Below are 15,504 nucleotides of genomic sequence, written 5' to 3'. Positions count from 1 at the left end.
GACTCACTGGCATGTGTGTGCTGTTGAGCATGCACACTGCCTGGTGAGCAGGTTGGTTGTGTGTGTGTGTCAAGTGCTTTGTACTTGGCTTGGTTCTTGGCTGAGAGTGGATCAGCTCGGCAGAGCTGTGAGCATATCCTCTCTGTTGCCATTTTCTTTCTAACCTGCCAAGTGGCTTTGCCACTTGGCATAACACTTGCTTGGTTGTGTTTGTGTGCAGGGAGCTTGGAGATGATCAAAGTGAAGATCAAGTTCAAGCATCAATGGAGATTAGCTTGTAGTTTTAGGATAGATTATGACATTGTACTTTTCCTTTCTTTTTCTTTCTTCATTTTTGCCAATTCTTGAAATGTGTTGTAATGTTCTTATATTTCAATTTTGAATGTTGTAAAGACAATGTATATTGTGTGTTTATCAATAAAGCTCAAAGTTTTCTCTAATGAGCTTTACTTATTATTTGTATAATTCATATTGTTTATTATTTATAATTTACTTAATGAATTTCCTCACAATTGAATTATGAGATATTTATTTGATGTTTGAATTTGAAATTCAAATTCAACTTAGGTTTGAATTCAATCATGCAACATAAGTTGTGATGCAATATCTCTCCTCTCTTCTCAAAACACTAACTTAGTTGAATGAGAAACAAGTTTGTCGCACTCTCGAAACCCTAACCCTGTAAGGTGTCGAGAGAGAAACCTGTTCCCCTTCGATGCAGTTTGGTTTTAAAAGCGTAAAATTTCCCCGTAATTTACAATGCAATGCACATCCCTTTCTAAAATCTACCCCTCGATCGTCTCTAAACCTGGGACATTACAGCCTTTCCCGCTTAAAGAAAACTTCGTCCCGAAGTTGTGGTTGTAATACCTGAAGAGTTCGGGGTATGTTTTCCTCAGGTCTTCCTCCTTTTCCCAGGTGGCTTCCCTCTCGGGATGATGCTTCCATTGTATCTTGCAGTACTTTATAGCTCTATTCCTGAGTTGTTTCCAGTTCTCCTCGAGAATCTTTGCTGGCTTCTTGATGTAAGTCAAATCTGGTTGTAACTCGAGCTCTTCATGTGATACTGGTTCATCTGGGGTCTTTAAACACTTTCTTAGTTGCGACACATGGAATACATTGTGAACCTGAGATAACCTTCCCGGTAGTTCCAATTCAAAGGCTAACCCTCGGTTTTGACTCAGAATCTTGAAAGGTCCGATGTATCTAGGGCTTCACTTTCCCTTTACTCCAAATCTCTGAAGTCCTTTCATCGGGCTCACCTTGAGATATACCATGTCTCCAACTTGTGGCTCCCATGTTCTTCTCTTTTGATCGGCATAACTCTTTTGCCGACTTTGAGCTATCTTCAACCTATCTCTTCTGATGTCGATGGTTTGTTGCTTTTCCTTGACATAATCAGGATTGAACTCTTTGCTTGCTCCAGCTTCATACCAACATATGGGTGATCTGCACTTCCTTCCATACATAGCTTCGAACGGTGCCATCTTGATGCTGCTTTGATAGCTATTATTATATGAAAACTCTGCTAATGGCAGGTGCTCCACCCATGATCCTCCGAAGTCTAGGGCACAAGCCCTAAGCATATCCTCTAGAATCTGGTTAGTTCTTTCCGTTTGTCCACCTGTCTGAGGATGATAGGCGGTACTATAGTCCAATTTGGATCCTAAGGCTTCGTGTAGTTGCTTCCAAAATGCGGACGTGAACACGGATCCTCGATCCGACACGATCTTCTTGGGCACTCCATGTTTACTCACGATCTCTTTGATGTAAAGATCGATGAGTTTTTCTCTTTTATCCTGCTGATTTACTGCTAAGAAGTGTGCACTTTTCGTCAACCGGTCCATGATTACCCATATCATGTCCTTCTTTTTATTGGTCATGGGTAGTCCGGTGATGAAATCCATTCCTATCTCCTCCCATTTCCATTCTGGAATGGGTAAAGGTTGTAACTTTCCTGCCGGACTCTCGTGTTCAGCTTTCACCCTTTGGCAGGTATGGCATTTCGCCACATACTGTGCTATTTCTCTCTTCATGTTGTTCCACCAGAATAGCTCCTTTAGATCCATGTACATCTTTGTACTTCCCGGATGAATGGAATATGGTGTTTGATGGGCTTCCCGGAGTATTACTTCCTTGATTTCAGCAATATCCGGAACACAAATCCTCTTCTGAAACCATAGTGATCCTGATTCTCCGAGGTGAAATTCTGATGGTCTTCCTTCATCTATCCTTCTCATCTCCTCTATGATGAATGGATCGTCCAACTGACCTGTCGTTGCCTAATCGACGGTACCCCGGAGGAGGGATCCTCACGAGGGGGAGAAGAAGTAGGGGCCATAGGGCGGAGTGCTCTCGGGACGGTGGTACGCGAGTTACCCAGCTTCGGAACACCTGCACGATGACAGGGCCTACTGCTGCTTGTCTGGAATTATCTGGGCGCTTTCGCGTTGTTACAATGAGTTGTGGTTGTTGCCTCTAGGGCTCCCGGGATCCGGCTTATAAAGGCGCACGGATCTAGGGTTTACATGGAGAGTCCTAGCCGGATTACAGATAGCCTAGCTACGGTACAATATCTTGCCGTGCACGTCACGGATCCGCCTTCCATACGCGTCGTACTGGATCCGGGTTCCTCATGGGCCTCCATGGATCCGGGTTACTCCTAAGGTCGGTACGGATCCGGCCTGCTGATCCTGGGCTGGACTTCTTCCTTCATGATCAACAGCAACTGGGCCGCCCGATGGGCCACATGCCTCATCACCGTCTGTGGGCCACCCGGGCTTGCCGGATCTAGGCACTGTCGATGGTACACCCATGAAGTATACCCACAACAGTAGCCCCCAGAGTTCTCCGAGTTTCGCCTGCAGTTTCTGCCTTGCTGGTCCATCATGATCTTCGGCAAACGTTGGTAACACGGAGAAACTTGAAGAGCTCCAACTTTGCATTTTCTTCTTTTTCCAACTTGTAGCCAGAAAATGCTCCCATCCCGCGGGACTTCATCCATCGATGTTCCAAAGAACATTTCCGGGTTACTCCCTGCTCGAATGAGAGACAACTTATCTTCACGAAATTACCCGGAATCTTAAAAGACTCAAACGGTTCCGGAAATCCTTCATCTTCAGATCATACTTAACAACGGAAGTTCCACATTTCCCGCGCACAACTTCCTCATTTCCCGCGCTAAATTTTCGCAGATGCAAATCTTCAGCCGGAATTTTCGGGAGTGCAGGGTTAAGTTACCTCCACGTCGTTTTACCGCAGTTGACCTAAACACGTGTCATCCATCCAACGGCGGGACCGTTCAGTTTCCACCGTTGGATCCGGATCCCGAATCTCCGAGCGCGGCCTATAAATACTCCGCGGCCCGGTAAAAATCCATTCTTTTCACCCCTTCGCACCACATCGTCTTCCTCCTCGCGCCGCGCCGCCCGCCAGATCTTGATTCCGGCGAGCTTTGCCACGGTGAGCTTCGCGCGCCGCCTAATCAAGGCTCCCCTCGCGCCAAGATTCTCACGTTTGAACGAGAAATTCACTCCGCCGCCGATTCGTGGTCACGCGGGTCGATTTCCTTCAAGTTCGGCGACCTTATCTTCGCCGGAACTCCGTCGAGCCACCGCGCCATTAGCGGTAAGTACGCCGGCCTTGTAGAAGACAACCTAGTGTAGAAGATAGACTTAGTGATCCGGGTACTCAAACACTTTGTATGGGTGCAACCGGAAGCATGCCACTCGAATCATCACTTTGTACTGGTAGTTCTTCGAGTAGCCCGGATCCCAATCAAATAGAACCCATATGCCCGGATCCCATATCATTCCTGCCACCATATGTTTCCGACATCAGACTAGCTCAACCTTTTTCCGCATCTTCCAGCACCGCTCCAGGCCGGATTCCTACCCTCCAAGAGATCCAAGAAGAACTCGAGGGACAAGCTCGGATGGCAGCAAAGGTGCAGGAGGCGGAAAACAAGAAGGCGTCCAAGGCCCGGATCCGTGAAGGAGAACGGGGTCAATGGTGGCCTTGCGCAACTACCGACGTGGAGCTTAGAGAGCTCCAGAACGAGGGCATGATCTCCTCACATTGGAGTTTCACTCGTGACTCCGACGTCCCCAAGCCAGAACCCGGAGAAATTGTCATGACCAAGGCTTGGGTGGAACGCGGGCTATCACTTCCCTGTTCGGAATTTTTTCTCTCCATCCTCAACACCTACGGGCTCCAACCCCACAACATCTGCCCAAATTCATATCTTCTTTTGTCCAACTTCATGACTCTCTGCGAAGGACATCTTGGGATCCGGCCTGATGTCAAGTTGTGGCAATTCTTTTTCCGAGTGAAGAAAGAAACCAAGGACAAAGCAATGGTGAACTGCGGAAGCATGACGTTTATGCTTCGCCCTAACCGTATGTATCCTCCCCACGATTCACACGAATCCGTCCGGTATTGGAATGCCGGATGGTTCTACGAGAAGAATGCTTCAGTCCGGGAAGTCCACGGAGGCCTGCCCCAGTTTGTCAACGAACCTCCGGAAGAACTTGCAAGCTGGAGCTTCGTCCCTTCACTCGCCCTGACTCCGATCTTGGAGAAGGCCGCGCGGAGAATCTCCTGGCTAGTCCACGACGGACTGACCGGAGCCCAGCTCACACTTAGCTGGTTTTCCCGGAGAATCCAGCCTCTACGCTACAACGCGCGCCTGATGTGCGCTTATACCGGGGCGGACGATCTTCTCCGGGTTACCCGCCACGATCTTCCGGCCGATTCTCTGAAGAGAAGGATCAAGACGCTGGTGAAGATTCCGAGGGGCCAACAGGTCCCGGATTTGTTCAAGGACATTTACACGAACGATCAGTGTCCTCCGGTAAGCTTTGCTCTTTTCGTTATTTCAAACTTCACAAGTTTTTTGATGTTTAACTCTAACTCTTGTTCACTTTCCTTCCAGCTCAACACTTTGGCGGAGGAAAACTTCCGCACCATCATTCGCGTCCCCGTCACTGGCGACACGGCGGAGGAGGCTCTGGAGGACGACGAGGAGGAAGAGGACCAGGCACCCCGCAAGGCGGCCCCTCGACCTACAAAGCGTCCCCGCGCCAAAGCTTCCGGCTCCGAAGCCGGAGCTAGCGGCGAGGCCTCTGCCAAGAAGCCGAAAACGACAAAACCACCTCCGCTAGATTCAAGGAAAGCGGAGCGTGCGCGTCTAAGAATGCTCTCGACAGCTGGCCAGGGCACACGCCCCATCATCCCCGGCGCCCCGTAAGTTTCCGAGCATGATGCAATTTTAACTTAGCGAAATTATCTCTTGTCTAAACCCTTTCACTTGTTTGCAGGAATCCGAAAAACGCTGCCACGCAGACCACCAGCCAGGAGCCCATCACAAAATACATGAAGAAATCTCCGGCTGTTGGTCCCTCTACTCCAGTTCCACCAAGCGTCTCCCACCCAACTCCCCAACCGTCGCCCCCTCAGGCTGATCCATCTCCCCCACCTGCCGCAAACACTCCACCGGAAATAATTCCGGTTAGCAGCGGGCATGCGGGCGAAGAAGATCCTAAGGCCAAACGCCCTGCCCAAGAAGAGGCAGAAAAACAAGGCCAAGGAGAGGTTGAAGTAACTTCTTCCGAGAAAGCTGGAGAGGGCGCTGGCGACATGGTCGTTTTTCCGAAGAACTTTGGAGATCCGGCTGACACCACTTCCACCCCCAAGGCGTATGCCACTAAGTTTTTCAACAAGCTGACTGAAGCGGAGAAGTGGGAGCTTGAACAAGACCTGCTCAACGCCATGCTGAACAACGCCTGGGGGAAGCCTGATTCCAGGACATCGGAAATCCAGGACTTCAAGAAAAACGTTGGCCAGTTCTGCGATCAACTTATCTGCAAGCAAAAGGTACTCCCCAGTAGCCCCCAAGCATGTAGGCGGAAACTCAAAAAGTAGTTAGCGCTTAGATGCTTAGAGAAAGATTACTTCCGGGAAAGTTTTTTAGAATGGACTAGTAGCCCCCAAGCATTATGGCGGAAAAGTTCCGGCAATGATGCTTTAAAAGAAACCACTTCTACAGGCGGAATTTTTACTCCTGCACTGTTTAAATTTTACAGGAACAGCAGGCGCTGCACTACGAGCTGCACAAGAACATTGCCCTGCAGCGCCGCGTTACTCTGAGTCAGGCGGAAAATATCCGGACCCTGAAGGATGAAAATGCAGAACTGGCTAAACAACTGGCGGACGCCCAAGGTTGGTTTCCGCCTTCTTCGTCATTAACCAAATTCCGACTTTAGATTTGCTGTTAACTTATGTTATTATAGGCGCATCCTCCTCCCTTGCAACAGCTTCGTCTGAACTTGAGAACCTGCGCTCCTCGTACCAAGAGCTGGAGACGAAACTAAAGGAGGCGGAACTTAAAAGGGAGCAGGCCGAAAAGCAGCTGGCGGAGAGAAACTCCGAGCATATCAGGGAAAAGGGCGAGCTGGAGCTGAAAAAGAATGCTGATAGCGAGACCATCAGGAGGCAGCAAAAAGAGCTCAATGGACTCCGGAAATATATGGAGACGGCGGAGAAACACTGGGACTTGCTCAATGAGAACATCTTGGGTATGATATCGGAACCTTGTCAAGATGTTTGCTCCGATTTTCTTTACTTTGCGCTCAAATTGCGTGCTTATATCCTGATTATCTTTTATGCAGAGCCGCTTGGGTACCCGGAACAGCGCCGGAATTTGTTCCCACGGGACGACCTTCTGCAACTCGCGGGCGATGACTGCAAAGATCTCATCTCCGCCTCCCGCAAGATATGCTATAACTTGAACATCAAGAGGAGCCGCACTTGCGACGTGCGCAAGCTTATTGGTAAGATGGATGTTCTGCCGGAGCTGGTGACAGATCTGCAAGCATCTTCAGCCCGAGGCGCAGCTGCAATGGCCTTGACCATGTGCCTAGCACATACTCCGGGTCTTGAACTTGATGAAGTGACCACGGGCGTTCCTCCGGATGCGGATGTCGGCGCGCTGCTTGATGCAGTGAGCGGCTATGACACCCGTATCGCGCGCAGGATCCGGCACGAGGAATTCTACGACAAGGTCGTCCTCCCTGCAGATGAGCCCTTAGAAGCGGAACTTCAAGAGGAACTCGAGGCCAAGGCGCGACCTGCGGAATCCGGAACCCAGTTTACCTGGACCAGCTCCAAGGATGCTCCCCAAGAGGAACCCAAGACCAGCACCGCTGCTTCGGAAGAGAAAGAAAGTGAAGAAGACGTGTCTTCTCCAGCCGAAGGCGCCAAGGAACAGGATCCAGAGGGCAAGACTTCTCCGGCTAAGGGGAAGTGAAACTTTTATTCCTGCGGGAAAAACAATGCATCATTTTGGCCCCAGCGAGGGTTTGTAATAAGACTTTAAATTCTTAAGTAGCTAGGAACGAAACGATTATGCATGGGGCGGAAACACTTATCCTGCTATCCGTTAAATATTATGTGCATGTTTCGTTTTATGTCGGAAAGCAAGTGCTGACTTCGTTATTTTCCGGCTTGCCCGCTTGACCTTCCACGAGCCGGAAAACCTTAGCCGGAAACGCTCGCCAGCGGCGACGAAGCCCAATGGCAGTCCGTCCATAACCTCGGAAACAAGCCCCCAAGCATAGGTGCCGGAAATCGCTACTAGGAATCCACGAGTTCGCAACAGATAACAACTTAATCAGAAAGCTTAAGCTTACGTCCTAAAGGACGATTTTGAAAATCGCAACTTTCATACACGCCTAGGCGGAAATATCCAGCTCTGCGGTTTTAGTCAGAAAAACATACACGATCTAAAATGAACAAGTAAAGGAGGTAAAAGACTCAAAGAGTGAACCATAAGCTTTATTTCATTGATCATGTATAACTATTATAGAGTTTATAACTCGGAAAAAATATGCTAAGTGTAGAAAGGACGTAGCTGTGCGATATTCCAAGGGCGATCTGTTTCATCGTAGATGTCATCCGGATCCTCACGCTTGCGTTTCCGGTGCCAGTTAGCAGGTCTATCCCTTAGCTCGCGGAAATCAACAAGGTAGTACGACCCGTTATGAAGCACTTTGCTAACGACGAAGGGTCCTTCCCATGGAGATTGCAGCTTATGGTCTTTCACCTGTCGAAGGCGGAGGACCAGGTCTCCTGCCATGAAGGAGCGTTTCCGAACTCGACGACTGTGATAGCGTCGGAGCTTCTGCTGGTAGATGGCGGAACGCTGGTCAGCTAAGTTCCGAGCTTCCTCGATCAGGTCCACAGATAGCTGTCTGGCCTCGTCAGCCGTTTCTTCATTATAGGCGGAAACTCGCGGTGAGTCGTGGATGATGTCGGAGGGAAGCACGGCTTCGGATCCGTATACCAGGAAAAATGGGGTAAACCCTGTTGATCTGTTAGGGGTAGTTCGTAAACTCCACAAAACAGCTTCCAACTCGTCAGCCCAAGCTCCGGCTGCTCGTCGCAGCGGTTCTTCAAGGCGCGGCTTAGTTCCTGATAATATTAGACCGTTAGCCCGTTCAACCTGACCATTAGATTGTGGATGAGCCACCGATGCAAGGTCCAGTCGGATCCCCATTGTGTCACAATAATCCCTTAACTCTCCCTGAGCGAAGTTTGTGCCATTATCTGTGATTATGCTGTGTGGGATGCCGAATCTCATCACGAGGCTGCAGACGAATTTTAGTGCCGTAGCACCGTCGGCTTTTCTCACTGGCTTAGCCTCGATCCATTTGCTGAACTTGTCAACAGCGACCAGGAGGTACTCAAAACCGCCAGGAGATGATCTTTTTAACTTACCAACCATATCGAGCCCCCAGACCGCAAACGGCCAGGTGATAGGTATGGTCTTCAGCTCTTGGGCTGGAGCATTTGGTTGAGTAGCGTAGTACTGACAACCTCGGCAGGTCTTGACTATTTTATCAGCGTCTTCTTTAGCTGTAAGCCAATAGAAACCTAACCGAAAAGCTTTTGCAACGAGTGATCTGGGAGCGGCATGATGCCCGCAATCCCCTGCGTGGATCTCTCTGAGGATTTCAATGCCATCTTGATTGGAGACGCATTTAAGAAATACCCCTGCTGCACTTCGTTTGTAGAGCTGTCCATCAACTATTGTGTAGGTTCTTGCTCGTCTGACGATCTGTCGTGCGAGGACCTCGTCCTCTGGCAACTTTTGATCGATGAGGTAATCCAGGAAAGGCTGTGTCCAAGCCGGAATGATAGCCATCACTTCCCTAGCCGGAGACACTGCCACCTCTGGGTTTTCCGGGTTAGCGCCCTTAACTGAGGGTATCCGGAGATGCTCCAGGAAAATGCCAGGCGGAATTTGTTTCCTGCCGGATCCGAGCTTGGATAGCATGTCTGCCGCTGTGTTGTCGTCTCTTCTGACGTACTTGACTTCGTATCCGAGGAAGCACTTGGCGAGCTCATCAACTTCGTCTCTGTAGGCCGCCATGACGGAATTTCTGGCGTTCCAGGTTCCGGCTACTTGTTGTGCCACCAGGTCGGAATCTCCACAGCATATGATGTGCTTGATCCCAATTTCCTTAGCGATGCGCAGACCGTGTAGTAGAGCCTCATATTCCGCCATGTTGTTAGTAGCTTCGAAGTGGATCTGCAGAACATACTGCAGTTCTTCTCCGGTAGGGGACTTCAGGGTGACTCCGGCTCCTGAGCCTTGATGCTGCTTGGATCCGTCGAAGTGCATGACCCATGTTTCTGGTTCCGGCTCCAGACTTGCATCCGGAGCTTCTGTCCAATCTGCGACGAAATCTGCCAAGACTTGGGATTTAACCGCAGTCCTGGGCTTGTAAGCGATGTCGAAGGCGGATAATTCGATGCCCCATTTAGCCGTACGTCCTGTTGCGTCAGCGTTGTTGAGAATTGTAGACAGCGGAGCCTTGCTCACGATCACATCGGATGCTCTTGGAAATAGTGCCTCAACTTCCGGCTACCCAGGAACACTCCATAGGCTAGCTTACGAAAGTGAGGGTACCTTTGTTTTGACTCCGTCAGCACCTCGCTAATGTAGTAGACAGGTCTTTGGACGTCATATTCATGACCTTCTTCCTTTCGCTCCACCACGATGACGAGGCTGATGACTTTGTTGGTAGCTGCCAGATAAAGGAGCATTGGCTCTGACTCTGCTGGAGCTGCCAAGATAGGTGGGGAGGTGAGAATTTCCTTCAACCCTCGAAGAGCTGCGTCAGCTGCGTCGTCCCAGACAAATTTGTCTGTTTTCTTCAGCAACTTGTACAGAGGTAGCGCCTTCTCGCCAAGACGGCTAACAAACCTACTGATTGCTGCAACACAACCAGTTAGTCGTTGCACATCTTTGAGACAAGTTGGCCTTTTGATGCACAGGATTGCCTTGATCTTTTCCGGGTTAACCTCAATGCCTCTGTGAGAGACTATGAAGCCAAGGAGTTTTCCGGCTGGCACGCCAAAGACGCACTTCAGCGGATTCAACATCATCTTGTACCTACGGAGGTTGTCAAAGGTTTCTGTGAGGTCGCTGATCAAGTCGGATCCTTTCCGGGTCATGACCGCGATGTCGTCGACGTAAGCGTGCACGTTCCGGCCAATTTGGTCCTTCAGGCACCGCTGCATCGTACGTTGGTAGGTAGCACCTGCATTTTTCAAACCAAAGGGCATAGTAACATAGCAGTAAGTACCGAACGGGGTAATGAATGAAGTCGCCTTTTGGTCGGATTCCTTCATCCGGATCTGATGATACCCGGAATACGCATCAAGAAAACACAGAAGTTCCGCCCCCGCCGTCGAATCAATGACTTGGTCAATGCGCGGCAAGGGGAACGGATCCTTCGGGCAATGTTTGTTCAAGCCAGAGTAATCGATGCACATTCTTAGTATTTCAGTGTTCTTTTTGGGTACAAGGACGGGATTCGCGACCCAATCGGTATGGATAACTTCCATTACAAAACCTGCTTCTAGTAACTTTGCTAGTTCCATTCCTATGGCGCGGCGCTTCTTATCTCCAAAGCGTCGCATAGCTTGCTTCACTGGTTTGGCCCCCGGATTTATGTTGAGGTAGTGCTCGGCGAGTTCCCTAGGTACTCCGGACATGTCAGAAGGTTGCCATGCGAAGATATCCATGTTAGCGCGGAGGAACTCGACGAGCGCGCTTTCCTATTTGGGGTCCATGTTGGCTCCGACTGAAACCTGCTTGGAAGAGTCACCTGGAATGAGGTCATGCTTCTTGGTTTCTATCGCGGGCTTGAAGGAGGTTTTCTGCTCGGAGATCTGCTTCTTGGTGGTCTGCATCTCAGTCGGATCCACCGCGGCTCTGTAGCCTTTCAGCTCTTCTCCGGATATCACAGACTCTGCGAAGGCGGCTTCGCCTAACTCGCACTCATGAGCCTTTTTGTAGTCTCCGGATACGGTAATCATACCTTTAGGACCCGGAATCTTGAGCTTGTTGTAGATGTAGCACGCTCTTGCGTGGGACTTGTGGTAAGTGGGCCTGCCGAAGATGACGTGGTAGGAGCTCTTGAAGGGCACAACTTCAAACGTGATCTTCTCTTCGCGGAAATTATGAACATCGCCAAAAGCCACGGGAAGTGTGATGCTGCCGAGGGAGTTTGCCTTCTTACCCGGAACCACACCATGAAACTCAGTGGTGCTGTGTTTGAGCTGTTCCTTGGTGAGGTTCATCCGCTCTAGAGTCTCCAGGTACATGATGTTCAAGCTGGCTCCGCCATCCATGAGGCACTTGGAGAAGTCATACCCGTCTATGCGGGGACTTACAACCAAGGCGTAGCATTCCTTTGGCACAATTGCGGGATGATCCTTCCGATCAAATGTGCACGGAATTTCCGACCACCTGACGTACTGCGGCACAGCCGGAACTATGGCGTTCAGGATCCGGGTAGCTGACTTGGAGGCGCGTACTGTTGGGGTTCCGAGGAAAGTGTGGTAAGCCCCCACGCTCTTTTTGTCGAATGGATTGGATTTACCTGCGGCTCCTGCCTTGGGATCCGGCGAGTTATCATCCTCATCCATCGCCTCGGAACTATCGTCCTCCTTGTCTTTGTTCTTGCCCTTGCCACCTTTTCCGCGAGGGCGGTGCTTCCGGGCGCGCTTGTATCCGGCCTCCGGGTCATTCTTTAGATCATTGACCCACTTGCAGTTGCGGTTGGTATGAGTGGACTTCCCTGTAACCGGATCCAGATGGGCCAGGCAGGGCATGTCTCTGTACTCCTCATAGGTTTGCGGGGCGCGGGATCCGGCAGCAGTGACCTCGGAGGTATGCTGCTGACCCCTGCCGGCTCCGCCTCCGCATCCGCGTCCTCTTCCGCCTCCTGGACCTCCGCGTTGAAACGCCATGGCGACCATCTCGGATCCGCCACTCTTCTGGTCATCAGGGTTCTTGCGTTTATGGCTGCTGCTACCGCCGTTGTCACGGTTCTTCTTTTGTTGATGCAGGGGGATTGCTGTGGCTGCGAGGTCACCGCCTGCGTCGTCATCGGCGGCAGTGTGGTCGCTGGCGATGGTGATCATGTCGTCCAACGTCAGTTGATTTGCATTGACCATGCAAGTTAGCTTGTGTCGTAGCAATCCTCCTTGCTGCAAGCCCCCAATGAAAGCGTGCATTGCTGTGCGGTTGTCGACGTTCTCGCACTCGTTTCTGCATGCCAACCATCGGGTGAGGAAGTTCCTCGATGTTTCGCCCTTCTTCTGGATGCATGCCTGAAGGTCGCTTGTTGTGGCAGGTCTCTTGTAGGTGCCCCTGAAGTGTTTCTCAAAAGCGTTCTTCAGGTCGAACCAGCAAAAGATGGAATTCTTCTCAAGGTCGCTGAGCCAGATCCGGGCTGGACCTACAAGGTACAACTGAAGCATGCGGCAGGCGATGTTAGGGGTTCCTCCGGCGAAGGTTACAGCATTATAGTAATCCTCAATCCAGGTATCCGGCCTTTCGGTGCCATCATAATGCTTCAGATTTCCGGGTAGCTTGAGGTTCATCCTTGGCTTTGGTTCCTCTCGAATCATCCTGCCAAAGCACTTCGGACCAATGTAGTCGGTTCTGTACTCGTTAAGGCGGTCCCGCGCGTCGCGAGAGCCGTGGCGAGGAGATTTTGAGCGAGAGTGAGATCTCCGGCCATTGCCTCCGCCTCCACCTCTGCCGCCACCGCTAGGTGGTGGTGAGGGAGACCTGCGAGGTGGGCGGTCTGACCTCTTGCTTCCGCCATCTGAATCTCCTCGGCCTTCCTGGTGCTGGCTCCGGCTCCTGTTGCTGCCTTCGCCTTGGCGCTGGCTGCCCTAGTCGTTCCGGCGAGGCTCCGGATCACGGCTCCGGCGAGGCTCTGGGTCCCGGCTCCGGCGAGGTTCTGGACCGCGGTCCTCATTCCGACTCCTCCTGAGCTCGGGCTCATGAACAATGTTCTGGTTCCGGCGAGGTTCCGGCGAGCGCTCCCTGTTTCTGTTTCTTGGCAGCACGTTGTCGCGGATAACAATCCCACCATGCCCTGGGGGGCTGGTGTTTCCGGCTGGACTACGGCGGCGAGGGGGTCGCGGGTAACCGTTGGGCGGAGGAGAGGGGTTGCGGTATTTGTCTCGTCCAGAGTACATCGCATCCTTTCCCTTTCTTGGATCTGACGGTGGCGTCTTTGATGGTCCGGGGATTGGATTTGGGTGTTCCCTGGCTTTCCTTCTGCGCTCCGAGGATCCGGTATGTGATTCGTCATCGGTTCGCCGATCCGCGCGGGCGTCCTTCTGCGCGGTAGATATACAGATATCCGGATTGGATTCCAACCTGCGCGAAGTATCCGCCTTGCTTTGTTGCTGCATTGCTGAAGCGACGAGTGTGCGAAGATAGTTGATATCGACCTCTTCGTCCTTCTTCTGCAGTAGTTCCGCAGCTTTTAGCATGTTGTCCTTTGGAGTTTCCAGCGGCTGGTGATCTGCGGGCGTGTTGAAAGGTATCCTGCGAGGCGGAATTGCTTCTCTAACAATTCGATCGGCCTCCGCCTGCGCATAGATCATCTTTACTTCCCACTCAGCCCTCATGCTCTTGACCTGCTCGAGTGTGGCAGCAATCTCGCGGTCCTGTCTGTCGAAGTTTTCCGCCCAGGCTGCATGATCTGCCCTCCCTACCTTTAACGCAGCTTCGGTATCGGCGAGCTTCTTGGCTGTGGCCAGCATCTCCTTTCTGGTGGTTTCTAGAGCCTCCAGATCTGCGGCGTCGCCCGTGGTTATAGGTGTGTTAAGAACTACTCGCGCGGCCACCTCCTCTGCTGACAGGATTTCCTCCGAGGAAGAATCCCTTTGGGGTCGTGCCCGAGATATTGGAGATCCTTGTTGGGATGGTTGAGGGTCAGATTGGCTGGTTGGTTCTTCAGATCCAGTTTGTCCCAGCGCTGCTACCGTTGCGAGAACCTGCTTAGGCTGGGCGGAGTCGACTTCAGGCTGATCACTGTATCCGTATTCCCTTATCTTGCGAACGAAGTCATCAGATTCCATGGATGGGGTATCTCCGGAAATTGGGCTCAGGTTGCCCAAAATCGACTCTTCAACCGGAGTCTCGCTCTCTCCGACAAGCTCAGCCTGATCCGGATCCGTGTTGTGTTCTGGTGCCTCTTCCTGCTCAGGACCAGCTCCGTCTTCTTGAGGGGCGGTTCCGGCGGTATGGGCCAAGAAGTGTACGAAGTGGCACCTCTGCTTTTCTAACACCTGGGAGACCCAGGCGGATCTGCATTGGTCTTCCACCTTTGTTTCCTGCTCAGGGGCGGATTGGGTGGGCTTTGAAATTTCCAGATCCAAGGCGGAATCTTCCTTGGGAAGCTCCTGCGTCTTAGATCGGATCTTCGCGACAGCGTCCAGCTCTGCGGCGGTCGCGTCTGCGTTACTTACCAGCGGGTTTCCGTCGGAATCGACGGTTTCCCCGATGAAGATGTGTATGCCGCCAATTGGGACGATGGAGAGCTTGACGGGGTTTGTCCTAGCCGGAATCCAGCACTCATCCGGAGGGACGATCGGCAGATTCCCGGCGTAAAGGACGCGTCCCACAGCGATGGTGTCGTCGTAGCTTCCCATGGCGGAACCCTCCCGATTCCGGCCTCGAGACGCCACAGGCCCCACGGTGGGCGCCAACTGTCGTTGCCTAATCGACGGTACCCCGGAGGAGGGATCCTCACGAGGGGGAGAAGAAGTAGGGGCCATAGGGTGGAGTGCTCTCGGGACGGTGGTACGCGAGTTACCCAGCTTCGGAACACCTGCACGATGACAGGGCCTACTGCTGCTTGTCTGGAATTATCTGGGCGCTTTCGCGTTGTTACAATGAGTTGTGGTTGTTGCCTCTAGGGCTCCCGGGATCCGGCTTATAAAGGCGCACGGATCTAGGGTTTACATGGAGAGTCCTAGCCGGATTACAGATAGCCTAGCTACGGTACAATATCTTGCCGTGCACGTCACGGATCCGCCTTCCATACGCGTCGTACTGGATCCGGGTTCCTCATGGGCCTCCATGGATCCGGGTTACTCCTAAGGTCGGTACGGATCCGGCCTGCTGAT

The 15,504-nt window shown here is 51.7% G+C and overlaps 1 protein-coding gene across 1 annotated transcript in view; it reads left to right on the top strand.

Annotated features, from left to right (window-relative positions):
* The first annotated feature begins 5,581 nt into the window (after positions 1-5,581).
* LOC139832344 (uncharacterized) overlaps positions 5,582-15,504 on the top strand; it is a 51,926-nt gene continuing 42,003 nt past the window's right edge. The window contains exons 1-3 of the mRNA XM_071822078.1: positions 5,582-5,874; positions 6,084-6,219; positions 6,291-7,120. Of these exons, the coding sequence (XP_071678179.1) occupies positions 5,638-5,874; positions 6,084-6,219; positions 6,291-7,120 (1,203 nt within the window). The 5' untranslated portion in view covers positions 5,582-5,637. The remainder of the gene's footprint in view (positions 5,875-6,083; positions 6,220-6,290; positions 7,121-15,504) is intronic.

This window comes from Lolium perenne, chromosome 6, assembly GCF_019359855.2.
Source record: "Lolium perenne isolate Kyuss_39 chromosome 6, Kyuss_2.0, whole genome shotgun sequence".
In the NCBI taxonomy this organism is placed as follows: Eukaryota; Viridiplantae; Streptophyta; class Magnoliopsida; order Poales; family Poaceae; genus Lolium; species Lolium perenne.
The sequence above is the reverse complement of the archived record's forward strand: the minus strand, read 5'-3'. Positions and strand labels throughout refer to the sequence as shown.